The 14,588-nt window shown below is 48.1% G+C and overlaps 1 protein-coding gene across 1 annotated transcript in view; it reads right to left on the reverse strand.

The window, feature by feature from the left end:
- Positions 1–14,588, reverse strand: part of LOC119459195 (cytochrome P450 2C13, male-specific-like) — a 120,611-nt gene that overhangs the window by 82,918 nt on the left and 23,105 nt on the right. Inside the window, exon 4 of the mRNA XM_049671629.1 lies at positions 12,974–13,080. Coding sequence (XP_049527586.1) covers positions 12,974–13,080 — 107 coding nt within the window. The remainder of the gene's footprint in view (positions 1–12,973; positions 13,081–14,588) is intronic.

The following is a 14,588-nucleotide window of genomic DNA, read 5'->3' on the forward strand; positions in this document are numbered from 1 at the left end:
TTGTAAATGCTAGCTTGAATGAATGAATAAACCTTTATTTCAAGCAGTGACTTGGCAGTAGAGGTGGGAGGGTCCCTTATTCCAGGAACCCTCTGGCTTGGATCGCCCTCCGGGCCCGGGCGTCGAGTTCGCGCTGGTCGACCAGGTCCGGCTTGGAGATCGCAGCCTCCCACGTCTCAGCGAGAAGGTTTGGGTCTGTGTCGGCTGCGACTGGTTGTGTCGCTGTGATGCTATCTCGGGTGTGCTTGCATTGCAGTAGGAGGTGCGGCAGGGTGTCTGGCACGTTGCAATGTGGACAGGTGTAGCTGTATAGCGTCGGGTGGAAATGATGCAGTAAGTTTCCGTGGGTGAAGGTATTGCTCTGGAGTCACCTGTAGTCGGTACCTTGGTTTCTCGTTAGTTTTGGATGTGGTGGAGGGTATACCCTGCATCCAAGCGGATAGTGCTGCAGTAGTGTTTTAATAAGTTAGCGGTATTTCCGTTTCCTCCGCTGATTTTGGTGTGTGTGACATGTCGAGAATCTCGTGTGGGGAGGCCCGGTTGACGCTTGCTTGGGCCGCGGTGTGTGCCGCTTCATTCCCGTCGAGTCTCTCGTGTCCCGGAACCCACATAATGCCGGTGTAGGGGGGACGGGTGTCGCCACGTTTTAGTATGTTCATCGCTTTGATGAAGATCCTGCCCTTCATGTAGTTGCGTGCCGCTGTTTGAGAGTCGGTGAAAACAACTATGGCATCCTCGCTTGTATGGGTGGCGAGTGCTATAGCGGCCTCCTCTGCTGTGTCCGCGTGTTTGGCGAGAATTGTCGCCAACGCCAGTGTCGTCCCACTGTAGTCTGTGACGCTGATGGCGAAGGCGTTTCGGCCCGGATGCTTGGCTGCGTCCACGTAGCGCACCTGCGGGTCGTTACCGTGCTTGTGTCTGATGGCGTTTACCCTGGCGAGCCCTCTGCCTCGATTGTGTTCTGGATGCATGTTCTGATGAACGTGTAGACAATCTCGGAGCTTCGACATGATCTTTTCCTTACGTTCGCCGTGGAGTTCTAGGTTGGTTGCGTATCCTGTGCGTCGGAGGACTGCTCGCCCTGTGGCTGTGAACTTGAGTCTCTCGATCTGGTTGATGAGGTGCGCTTCCGCGAGGTCTTCCCAGGAGTTGTGAACTCCCATGCGAAGCAATCGGTCAGTGGAGGCGGTTGTTGGCAGTCCTAGCGCGAGCTTCGTGGCCTTTCGTATTAGAAGGTTTAGCTTTTGTGTGGCGGAGCCGGAGCCGTCCTTGTGTATGTGGAGTCCGAGGATTCGAAGTGAGTCGACCTTCGGTATCGGGACTCCCTGAAGAAGGACTTGTGGGTCCGGTGCGTCGTGGCTTGGGGGCCGGCCCCGGGTGCGTGCCCCGAGTACTAATAGCTCGGATTTATCCGGGTCACAGCGGAGGCGCAGGTGTTCAGGTACCATTCGATCATGTTGACCGCCTCCTGAAGACGGTCCTCCTGTTCGCCCATGCTCGCGCCTCTCGTCCACAGTGTGATATCATCTGCATATAGAGCATAAAATATCCCTGGGACGGTGTCTAGGAGGCGGAGAAGTTGGAGAAGGGCCACGTTGAAGAGGAGTGGCGAGATTACCGAACCCTGCGGCGTACCCCTGTTAGGAAGGTGAAATGTCTTGCTCCGGAGATGATTAATTCCCACCGTGCCCGTACGGTTGGTGAGGAAAGCGCGCAAGTAGGTGTATGTTTTGGCACCGCATCCGATATCTTCTAGGTTACGAAGAATGGCTTCATGGCTCACGTTATCGAAGGCGCCCTTTACGTCTAGAGCTAGAATGGATGACTTGCTGTGTTTGCTGAAATGGTCAAGAATGTATTCCTTTAGCTGCAAGAGGACGTCCGGCGTGAAGATATTCTAGCGGAAGCCGAACATGGTGTGTGGGTAGCGATAGTTGTCCTCGAGATGTGTGGTGATCCGCTCGTTGACCATGTGTTCAAACAGTTTCCCGGAGCAGGACGTAAGGGAGATGGGGCGGAGATTTGCGATGGAGATGGGTTTGTTCGGCTTGGGTACCATGGTTACCTCTGAGTGTTTCCAGGCTGTTCGTAGCTCACCCTTAATCCAACAGTCGTTATAGTACCGACGGAGAGCCGCCAACGCCCGAGGGGATAGCTGTCGAAGGTGCTTGTTGGTGACTCTGTCTTTGCCCGGGATCGTATTGCGTGTTAACCTAGAGAGGGCCGCCTGTAACTATGCTTCTGTGAAAGGCCGATCTAGATCTTCGTTCGACGCTCCTTCGTACTTTCTGGTCGTGGAAAGGTTGGTAGCATTGGTTTGCGGGTTAGCTGAGCCATGTAGCTTTGTCTGAAGTTCTTGGAGATGCTGATCCTCTGTGCCGCCATAGTTGTTGATTAGCCGGTGAATTGTATGGCTTGTTGGGTTTTGGTGTGGGTGTCGTCAACCAGGGCTCGAAGTATATGCCAAGTCTTCTTTGTGCTGAGCGTCCCTTGAAGTTGGTCGCAGAGGGATCGCCAGTTCTGGCTCGCTAGCTGTTAAGCGTACTCCTGTGCCTGCGTGCTTATTAAGGCAATTCGGCGCTGGAGCTTGCGGTTGAGCTTTTGCCGTCGCCATCGTTTGAGAAGCGATCGCCGAGCCTCCCATAAGTGCAGTAGGTGATTATCGACCGCTAGATTGTCCTCGTCTAGATGAATCGTCCTGGTGTGGCCGTCAGCCGCACCCACGATGCCGTTTAGTCAAGCTTCAATGTCTTCATTGTCCGAAACATCGTCAAGCTCATTCCTGTACGCGTTCCAGTCAGTGAGTCATGCCTGTCCTGTCTTGGGCGCGCGGTGAGATTGTTCAACGTCAATTTGAATTATGTGGTGATCGCTCCCTAGTGTGTCCGGGAGTCGGGTCCACGTGGCCTTTCGCACGTCTCGAGGGAACGTGAGATCAGGATTGGTGTCCCTCGACAGGCTGTTGCCCACTCGGGTGGGTTGGAGCAGGTCATTCCATAGCGTAAGGCCGTGCTTCTGTGCGGCATCCTGAACCCGTGCCCCTTTCTTGGTAGTATTGGGGTGGCCCCAGGCCGCGTGAGGGGCGTTAAAGTCCCCTACTACAACAAGCCGGTTAACGCTCTTGCAATGTCCCAGACGAAGTGGTCGCAGTGGAGTAGCTGCTCTCGCGGTGGGCTGTAGAGGTTGACAAGGTATAGGCTCTGTTGATTCTTGCGAGTCGGGAGCACCTCCAATATGGTGTGTTCTATTTCAGTGTCTTCAATTTCGTGCGGCTGTGCGGTTAGTGTCGTCTTGACAATAATTGCGGTTCGGGAAGTGTGTGCCAGAGTGTTGTAGCCGGGGGAGCTTTATTTTCTTGGTGTTGGTTTTCTGTAACGCGATTATATCAGGATTGTTTGTTTTGAGATATTTTTGCAGGTTGGCCGAGCGGGGTCTATAGGATCTGCAATTCCAGTGCCAATGCGGAGGGTGGGAAGCGACTCGGTATGTCTACGTTTGGGAGTCGCCATGTTGGTGGTTGTCCTCCACCTGGAGTAGGTGGTTTGGCGTTGTCGAGCTAGAATCGCCTGCGGATGCCACTCGCACTGTCTTCCGTCCTTTGCGTTTGGTTCCTAACTGCTCCGCCATATGTTCATGAGTCACGAAATTCTTGTAAGCATAGATCATGAAGTTGTGTTGTTTTGCCATGAAGCCATCCAGTTTGGCATCGATTATGGTGACCGTACGGGTTAGTGGCTCTACGTTTTTCATGATTTTGTTATCACTGTCTGTATGGTTCTGTCTGCTGATGCGAGAAGCATCGTAGTGAGGGTTTCCTCGAAGACTTGAAGGCGTCGTTCAACAAGGTCGAGAATCTTCGCTTCATATGCTTGCAGCCTTTCGTCTACCCGCTTCATTATTCTGGCTTCTACCTGTTTTAGTATGCTTTTAGTATGTTTTAGTATGCGAAAACACCCGTGTACTTAGATTTAGGTGCACGTTAAAGAACCCCAGGTGGTCGAAATTTCCGGAGTCCCCCACTACGGCGTGCCTCATAATCAGAACTGGTTTTGGCACGTAAAATCCCATAATTTAATTTAATTTTTTTTGTTTTAGTATGCTTTCTTACTCTCTTCGCTACTCTGTCCTCGAGTTAAGGCGTGTTGCACTCGGCTACCGGTTGTTGTTGTATCGTCCTTTGTAGATCCTGTACTTTATGTTCGAGGATCTGTGTAGTGGCTGTCTCGTCAGAACTGCTCGTGTTGCTTGAGGAATTCGAGGCGCTGCTTCCGTTCGCCGCGGCGACGTAAGTGATTCGCCTAACGGACCGAGACCGTGACCGAGAGCGGGATGTAGAGCGCGATCTTAGGATAGAGTGAGAGCGTCTCTGGCCAGGTCTTTGTGGAGGCGTGGGCCCCTGTGAGCTATCCGAGGTGGTGACCAGCGCGGGGAAGTCTTCGGTGCTTGAGCTCCAGTTATTCTCTCGGGCGCGAGCGTTGTCAAGCTGCTGTCTTCTTACTTGGTAGGGGGGCGGGTTGTTACGGAGTTTCTTCTTGCATTCCTTGCCTGTCGTTTCGTGGTCTCCGCCGCAAATCTTGCCCTTCGGGTGACAGTCATGTTCTTCCGTGATCCCATCGCGTCCGCATGTGTAGCAGAAGTTGGCTCACGGCTGAGGACAGATATCCTATCGGTGTCCGATGGCGCCGCAGGTTCTGCAGAATTGGACGGATTTTCAGTAGGGCTTGCATCTGTAGTCACCGCTCTGGTACATTACTTAATAAGGGACGTGCTGTCCGTCGAAGGTGATAACCGCGGCTGTTGAAGATCCTAGCATGCGTGCGCCGAGAACCGTGTATCTTGAGTCCACTCGAAGGCCGGTAACGATCTCCGCGGGACTTGTACCCGGTTGGAGGCCGTATATCACTCCGCGGCACACATCGTCTGAATGGCGAATGTGGGGATTTATTTGATAGAGGGTTCCGCCGAGTTGTATGGTGTAGATATGCTGCAGTTTGGAAGCTCGTTCGGTACTTACCGTGCTCGCGGTGATCACATTGTCTAGTTTCTGGACTTGTATACGGACATTCTCGTGGAAGTCTTGCTGGACCAAACCACTGGATCTTCCGATGGCATGTGTCACTGCGATGCAGTGGCGCACCGACGGGGGTTGATTCGGGGGTTGTAACCCCCCCCCCCCTGAGGCCGACTTAACCCCCCTCTTTTGTTTCACCCCTTTTCTTTCCTTACGCATTTGAGTACTGCAACTAAGATGTAAGACGTGCAATCGTCTGCACACTCGCAAAAAGCGCATTTTCTGACAATTTCCCCCGAAGAAAGTGAAATTAGCGCTGTTTAGATGGTATTGGCAAACTGTCACCCTCCCCCCCCCCCCCGGGCAGAGATCCTGGGTGCGCTACTGCTGCGACGACTGTATGCTTCGAGAGGTCAAGTCCTGCGTGAGGGCGGAAAACGATTTTGAAGTCGTCAGTAGGAAAGGGCCGCATCCTCAGAATATGTTGACGCTGTGGCAGTGGTTCTTGTGCTTGAGGTTTGGGGTCTGGGTTCAGGACTTCAATAGCTCTTTTTTCGGTGGATTCATTGTCTTCTTTGGCTGATCTGCCTTTACGATCAACTTGTAGCCATTCGATGTGGGCTTTAGCCGTCGTTTTGCCGCTATTGGCATCGTACGTCCACTGTGGTATGATATCAGAGTTAGCCCCGGTCAACTACATTCGCGCCGTTGTCGGCTCTTCTTGTAAAGCGTTCGCCATATGTGTTTCCAGAAAAGCGTGGGCGTTTCGCCTCAGATTCTGGTTCTTCGTGATTCACTCCTACTGTGCGAGCACAGCGGGCCTGCCGGCGCGAGCCGCTGGTCTCCTGCTCGTGCCACGGTCACAGAATGTTCACAGCGCACGGTCACAGAATATTCAAAGTTCGATTATTCGAGTAAAGGTCTACTCACTGCGTCGTGACTGCCGTCAAACGATGCCTTGCAACTTTAGGAATCCGAGGTTACCAAATTCGCTGAGTGCCCAAGCAATGTTCCACACAAAATAGCGAAAACAGCAGGAGTCCATGTGAGGTACGACTGTGCTCCTCGGCCCCCTGGCGGCAGTCCTAATAAAACTTTACCGTGGTGGTCTTGCCTTTTTATCATTTGCCTATAAGATTCTGTTTTGGTTGTAGGGTATATAGCCATAAACAGGCTGAGAAAACTGAATTTCATCTTGGCGCATAATAAAGCTCCAATAAACTTCAATTTTCGTGCAATAAATAGCGTTCAAAATGCACTTTCCGATCTTACTCCAAAATGAACTCCGAAAATGCATAAACCCACCTAGAGAGCGCCGTCTACACAATGTCAAATTGACCGTAAAAGTTGTTCTTATCTTACGCATGCCCGGTGCTGTTATGAAATCAACCTATTTCTCAATTTCTAATTGCGTGACACCGCTGACATGGTTTTCACAGCTGCATCTCTGTTATGGCGAAGAATGAACCAGGGCCCCAATTAACAAAAACTTCTTACGCTAGAATGTTTTGTAAGAAAGAATTTTAACCAATCCGGCGGCCAGACATATCATTAGAAAAGGCGGCCAACCAATGCCAAAGCGATCTTACGAAAGAAAAGCTTTGTGAATGTGGCCCCAGACTTCTTTCTCTCCAAGCACAGCATTATCGCGAATACGCGCGATTGAACTGCAACATCTTAATTAATCCAATATCTGCTTAGCTCATACTTACATTTTCCTTATTGACACTATTTGGTCGTCATGAAGTAGATCCAGAAATGCCTCTTCGATTTAGTTATCAGGCTCCTCCTTATCACAAAATAATATTTACTGCATCTGACATTGCTGTTCTACAACTGCGACAGCTTAAATTGTCGTATGAGCCGTAACTGGTGTTGGCAATGTAATTCAATTGTTTTCAGGCGAATATAGTTCATCTTTCTAAGATTTGAATTCGCTTTTACATTTGAATTTACTTTCTACCGAAGAAATCCCAGACAGTTCCGGATGACACTTCTAGAGCTTTATAACTGAATCCTCGAGCGCATCTGACGGAAAGAATTATGTTCGCTTTCCGGTGAGCATCTGAAGTAAGTTGTAGAAAATATGGCGCACGGTTATGCATTAATGCCCAATGGGAGTACCTACGTTCGAGTAACCAGAGAAGCACCCACGGCGTAAGTGCCTCTGTATTGCTGAAGTTGATTAACGCTCTCTATAAATTGGGCTGACTATTTATTCACAATTTCGTGGTACATTTTATTACCTCTAACTAGAATGTGAAGGGTAGTAGATTTCTCTGCTGATAAGTCGTGCTCACTATGAATAATGGTAGCGAAAAGTAAAGGAACACTGTGTAACGAGACAAAGCCGAGCGCTCATGTATGTCGCTCTTGTCCTGCATTCGTTCACTTCGTGTTGCAATTCTCCATTCAATGCCAAGGACAGGGCTTGCGAGAAACCACCCGAATTTGAAAATATACCGCCGTTGCGCAGATATTTAATAAAACCTTCTCAATTTCTGTATGGTTTATCAGTAGATAGAAAATCAAGTGCATGTTTTAAGGAAATCTTCAAATTATACTTATAAGCACCTATGTAACCATTCCTGTACACTTATTTTTAATAATATTGCTTGGTGTTTATTTTAATGCGACAATAGTATTCTTGTTGTTTTTGCCATACTCATGCCTGTATATTTTCATGCCTGTACACGTTTCTTCTCTTTAAATAATGTGAATTGCTGTTCCTCATGTTGCGCCATGGTGGTGGGCATTAGTTACGTTCGAATAAAACGTTAACCTCTACCTCAAACTAGGGTATTTCTTATTACTCAAGCTTAAACAATGGTTGGAATAGATCGCCTTACAAGGTACAGAAAAGTAAACGCTGCCAAGGCGTTACTGGCTTACCTAATAAAATCTGTATATTCGTTCATAAGAGCACAAGCTTTGCCACTTCTAGTGAACCGCAAACGCTGCAATATGCTCCGGAGCAGGGCTGGTGTCGTCTCGAACAGTTGGCCACTGAATAAGGGAACTGGCAGCTTGCCCAGAACTTGGGTCATACGCTGTAGGGTGCCGCCTGCGGTGTACAGTGTCGGCGGGAAAAACAAGGAGGCAACGTTGGCGACCAGACAGGGCATGATGTGCTGCCGAACTGATGTTGGCTGACCATTGGTTGCTTCTAATTGTTTTATCAACCACTGCAACGGGACCTGTGAAGATGCATGGGAAAAGAAAATCGATTGAGAAACGTCGTCAGTAAGGAAAAAAAGCGGGCAGCTTGCACTAGTGGTGCAAGGCTGGAGTAGACAGTGGAGCTGGTGATCAACCTAGCTTCTTCCAGGTTTTACTAGGCTTGGCTATGCTGTGCTAGGAAATGCTGAGCGCTGCTCGGCACGGTATTCCAAATCGGCGCGCCGCCGAGGCGCATATTCTAGCTAGGCCGCGCAACGCGCTCCAATGTCAAGGGTATATGTACTCACCACAGAGTCAACGAGAGATGTTCCGCCGTCTAGGTGGCTCAGATCTCTATCTCCTCGGTGACGTCATAGCCAAGCTGCACCTCTACACTAGCCGTGGCGTGGCTGGTCGAAACCTATTGAGCCGCCACCAGAGCCGCCTTCCGCACTGCGCACGTTAGGCGCGAATGCGGTTAAGCCGGGAAACGCGGATGGCGTCGGCAGCAACTCTGCGCGTTGCCTCGTAGGTGCTGCTACAATTTCTTTCTCTCTCTCTCGCTCTCATTTTCTTTTTTCTCTCCCAAACATTGCAATCGCCGCGCGCGTGCTCTCCTTCCCTCTCCTTAACGAAGTTGCGAGCAGTGTGTAGGCAGATGGGAGCTTGGCGGAGTGGAGCGCGGCTCTGTCCGGTTATACCCAGCTGCTCCTGGTTGCTAGGCAACGCGAGGTGACATCATAGCTCGGCGCAGTTTTTCGCGGACGAATAACGGAGTTACGGGTAGCTTAAACAGCTTCACTCTTTAAAAAAGGACAGAAGAGAATAAAACGCACCGCTCTGGTGATTGTTTTGAGACTGACACAAACGAATTGGTGTAGATATCCCTTGCGGGAGCTCCAATACATAGAGCTCCGGGCATGTCCGAAGCCAGGTGGCAGCTGCTGGCTTCGCAGCCTCTAAGCCAGGAGCAGGAAGATAACGCGAATGTGCACATAAGAGGCGGCTTTACTCGAGCAGAAGCTTTGAAACGATGCTCTTCGCAAATGGCCGCACAGATCAGAGTTTTCACATTACTCGCGGTGGCCCCCGCATGTCGGTCGTGAAAAGGCGGCATTTCATGTGGTTCATCCACAAAAAGCTCCCTATTTTAACAGCTGCGCCATTCAAGATGGCGTCCAAAAATGTGCACCCAGGTGATCTCATTATCGACAATATAACTGACCCCGGGCAACTTCGAATATATTAATTATGGAAGTAGCTGTGGAAAACACGATAGTGAAGTATACGATAATTTTGCAACGTCTCCAGCGCTACACAAAACCTACCTGTTCTTTCTCACGGCGCATTCACACAGAGAAAATAAAGGCAGAAAAGCATAGGTAAGCATTTTTCATGTTTCATCGCAGGGCCCGAAATCACTCTCAGAGCCTAATCTTTTTGTCGGGTTCTAGTCTGCCTCGGCGTAAGAAACTGATCCAATGTTGTGATGCATCGACGCGCCAGATACTAGAGAAATCTTATTGAGGTACGCTCCACCATATTTCACCATAGCATTTCAACACGCTAAACGGGTGGCTTGTATGCACGCGCATGAAAATGGCCGAAGTCGGCACCGTTGAGTGAATTTCGCGTTCCCAGGCTCAAGCGTACGACTCCATAGAAACCTAAACATCATGGCTACGTAAACTCATTTGACAGACAGGCATCTAGAATGAAAATTGTGGCTTATCAAAGTGCACACCGATTTTAAAGCTTTAAATTACAGGTTAGAGGCAGAAGGAGCGGTACAATTTCAGTAGTGGGAAGGCGAAAATATTTTTCACACCTTTGCAGCTTTTTTAGCTGAGGAAACCCGTCACGGATACTGTCACTCTACTTGTACCTCTACATGGAGTGCAAGAGAACGGTAAATAACATTTTAGACTTCACAAAGTAAGTAAATAGTAGTTTTGTCGTTGCCGCTCTCAAGCCAAACACACCGGAGCAGGTCTGAGGACGACAAAAATTATTCAGACCTTGCATTTCTGGAGTTCTTTCCGACCCTGTGCTTTTAAGATTTATCAATGATTGCTCCTTGCGAAAAGTAATTTTGCTCTGCCTCGTTTTCTTGAGAGGAATAGGGCAAGCATGATGGTAGGACGAGTCGGACGCCTGCTCCTCCCTTTTCTAACTGAGCCGAATGCTTTCTTTGTTATTATAAGTAAATATCTACTATCTGTAATTGCAAATCTTTTCTTGCGCATCCACAACTTTCGCCCAAACTTTTCTAAAGTACGTCTACACTATGTACGCACGTGTTGCGGGATAAGTGGACTGCTCAGTGTTTGTGGCAATCAAAAGAGTTAAAAATGAGATGGTCAAAACATAGAAATAAAGTGACAAGTGTATGTGCCTAACGTCGAGAGAAATCAAACTGCAGAGTGAATAAACCCTTCTTGACAAAAACCACAGAGCATCCCAGTAATCTTCTTCAGGGGGCCCAGTGAAGGTGAAAAAAGGTTCGTTTATGCAGCGTTGAACTTGTAAGATCTTTTAGGAAAAGTTCAGTGAAATTTTAGGGGTTGGTCAGAAGCACTGATCATATACATGGTTGGCAAGGGCGTGAAGCAAAGATGAGTAACACAGACATTCTTCTTTCATGCCTGCCCAGACGTACCAGTTACGTGAGTCATTTCAAAACACGATTTGGTGTCTCTATATACATTAACAATCTCACTATATATGTTTGGGTGCCTAAGTTTGTCACCACCAAACCCTCATCAACCTTTGGCACATCGATTCCAGGGTATCAGGTTCCACTCTAACACTGTAGGTAAAGGCGTATGCTGTCATAATCGCCTTCAACGAATAGCGCCAAAGCCATTCTCTTTATAACATTCTCTTTATAACCGATAAAACAGAATCACCATGTGAGACAAAGGGAAATAAGCGGTGCCTGTGGTCAGATGCCATTCAGGCCACTGAGTTTCTCCGGCAGGCAGGCGACATGCTGAGTGAGAATCCTTAAAAGCCAATAATGGGCATTGTTAAGCCGCTTCAAGTGACAGGAGTCAACAGCCAGGCTTTCTGTGCTCAGGGTCGTTATCTGCTAACTGCTAATTGATTTCGTTATTTTCCAAGGCTGGCAAGATCCAGGAATGGCTGGCTGTGAAATTCTGCGGTCACGTCATTTTCAATGGGGCGTCTTAGTTCCCAATATATACCGGCTATGCTTCTATGTTTAGGGAGCATCGCTGAGAGTTAAGATAGCAAACAACCACACAATGCTTAAGACTCACTATTTTTTATTTCTTGTTAATCTTCGTTTGATTTCTTGTCTGAAAGAGATGATATGTGAAATACTCGCCCTAGCCTTTTCCACATACAAACTTTGTCCCACTCATGGTGGCCGACCTCCCGCTCACTGCACCATTGAGACGAGCGGAAGCCGGCAAGCAGTGAGCACGTAGCAAGGAACGTGTTGTGGGAAGGCTACCGCCACAAGCACATGCGCTTCTGCTTTATTCTATTTCTAGAGCGACGACCGCCATCCTGTGCGCGTCAAACGAGCTGTTTCGAGAAGCGCCTTTTCAGAATTTTGAAGCACCAATAAGTTGTTCCATCGCTGATGTTGCCATTACGTCAAGAATGGCTCCGCGGTGAGTGTAAGTTCAATGTAATGCAGAGACCTCACGCTGAAGTTACAGGCCAATAAGTGGCAGCGGGAAGGAAAAGAACTAATATCGTTGTCTGTGTACAGTGCTCACATGCCCGCGTATAAATCTGAGAAGGCAATTTGAAGGATGATATTTCTTTGGCCCAGCACTCTGACGTGATGTGCCACTCATCTCAATGAAAAGCCTTGAATCAGACACATCTATCCGTTTAGAAAAGAATTTTTCAACTAAGATACAGAATCTTCTCGTGGAAAGAATTTCCGTGATTTTGCAGAGGAATGACTATGAGAAATTTAGAGAACCTCAACTTGTATGTATATAAAAAATCATCTTACCAAAAAATTGAAACGTGAGAACTATCCCGTTCCTTCCACCTTTTCTTTGTCTTTATTCTCATCATAACTATCGTGATGGTGGTTGCGTTCTTGTGCGCAGTTCCTGCCAGCGGAGCTAAGGCGAGAATAGTCGAGTCATTAAAATATATTTTTTTCCTTCATACTTACGGTAATGGCAGAGATCGATGCATTTACAAAGAAAATGGTTGTAGAGGTTGCGATTGCCTGCGTTCTCTTACCCCGTATCACTTTTATATAGGTTAAAGAACTATGACTGACTAGAAGTGAAAGTAACCAACCAAATATTGATTGTCATAGAAAAATGAAATAGAATCAATTGGTGGGTGATATGACGTCATACTGATAAGGATATGTTTTAAAAAAGTAACTCAATGAAAAATTTTAACCCATCCAGAAGTCATCACTTTGAAGCTACGTTGTAAAACACAAATAATTCCACACTGCACATAGTGCCCTTCTTCCAATGCCTGGAAAAGGCCATGATTAAAGAATAGTCCCTAACGAGAGGATGGTTTTAAATTTAACAGTTATGGCCTTTGCTGCGATATGTCCTGATCTGGTTCACCGCAACCACATGATGCGGGTTCCCATTTATGTAAGAAGGATTCCAATTTTCTGTAGGAAGTGGCTATGGAGGAAGTTCCGTAGAAATGCCACTCTGAGTAGAAATTTTGCCAACTTCCATAGGGCCGTCACATAACAGGTAAATATTGAGATTAAGAGGGCTACACAATATCACGGTGAGCACAGCGAATGTAAGAGGAGAGCTCCTCTCTTTATGTTCTTACCTTGAATTTTTCCTCTGTAGAGCTGGTTCCAAATCCCATATCGTGCAGAGTAGACATGACGAACTTTTTGTTTGTTTTCCAAAGATGACCATTTAACTGCGCAAATCCTGGTGATCAATAAAGGCAAATGAATTGTTTAGAGGGTGTTGCTTGAGCGAAAATGATTTGAATGATGAACATCTACTATGAGAACGAAGGCACATACATTGCAGGTGAATGAAACTATAAGCATATTCTTGTCAACTTATACGGAAATGAACATCGCTAATGCACTATGAGCTCTGATTGTGTAATTATCGCTGTGCAGAGATGGTGCTTGAAATAAGAACTGTTCGAAATGAAAATCAGTCCTTGCGTTCTTGTATACATTCTAGTAAGCACAAATTCAAATAATGTTGTTCAGGGCGACAGTTGCTGCTGTGGTTTATTTGGTAGAGTATTGCACACGGTCATGTAAGTGTGGCGCGTTCAGCAGTCAACTGGCTGAACCTTTCAATTTCCTCTGCTTTTAGTTCCCTGGTCATTTTAAAAAGCAGTTTTCGTAGCCTTACACGGTTTTAAATGGTCCATTTGCCTGCGTTATCTTGATGCGTCATTGTATTTTCACCGAACTTTGAAACGCATCTCGACCGACTTTCTTCTATCCTTTCTGTTTTTCGCAAAGCCGGCCTGCAACTTAATTCATCTAAGTGCCACTTTGGACGTCAGCACCTTATCATGCTCAGTCAGCTCGTCGGCTCAACCGGTGTTCGCCCCGACCCTGACAAAGTTCGAGCTGTGCAGCAGTTCCCCGTTCCGACTTGCACAAAGGAAGTTCGTAGCTTTCTGGGACTGTGCTCCTACTTCCGTCGTTTTGTGAAGAATTTCGCGGAAATCGCACGTCCTCTCACAAACTTACTGAAGAAAGGCGTCTCGTTTTTTTTGGGGTGCTGCACAGGCTGCCGCCTTCTCTACCCTCATCACGTCGCTCACTACACCACCTGTCCTGGCTCATTTCGACAGCTCCGCTCCAACAGAACTCCGCACCGATGCCAACGGCTACGGAATCGGCGCTGTTTTAGTCCAGCATCAGAATGGGCATGCCCGTGTTGTCGCCTATGCCAGCCGTCTCCTTTCCTTAGCCGAACAGAACTACTGTATTACAGAACGGGAGTGTCTTGCTCTCGTGTGGGCGGTGGGCAAATTCCGCCCCTATTTACATAGCCTGCATTTCACTGTGACTACCAATCTCCACGCACTTTGCTGGTTTTCATCGCTTAAAGATACCACTGGGCGTCTTGGTCGCTGCGCACTCCGGCTCCAAGAATACACTTACTCTATTTCTTATAAATCTGGCCGATTACACCGGGATGCTGACTGTTTGTCCCGCAATCCCGTGGATCCGCCTGAAGCCTCCGATGACACGCCTGCATGTGTACTCTCACTCTCCGCTTTAAGCCACATCCGTGATGAGCAGCGCCGTGATCCCATATTAAGTGAGCTTATTCAGAAGCTGGATTCTGCAGCGCCCGATCCTTCCCTTCGCCTCTTCGTGCCTAAAGATGACACGTTATATCGCTCCGTCCGGGTTATACCCGGACGGACGCGAACTGTTGCTCGTCATTCCTACACATCT

This window comes from Dermacentor silvarum, chromosome 7 (genome assembly GCF_013339745.2).
Source record: "Dermacentor silvarum isolate Dsil-2018 chromosome 7, BIME_Dsil_1.4, whole genome shotgun sequence".
NCBI classification, from domain to species: Eukaryota; Metazoa; Arthropoda; class Arachnida; order Ixodida; family Ixodidae; genus Dermacentor; species Dermacentor silvarum.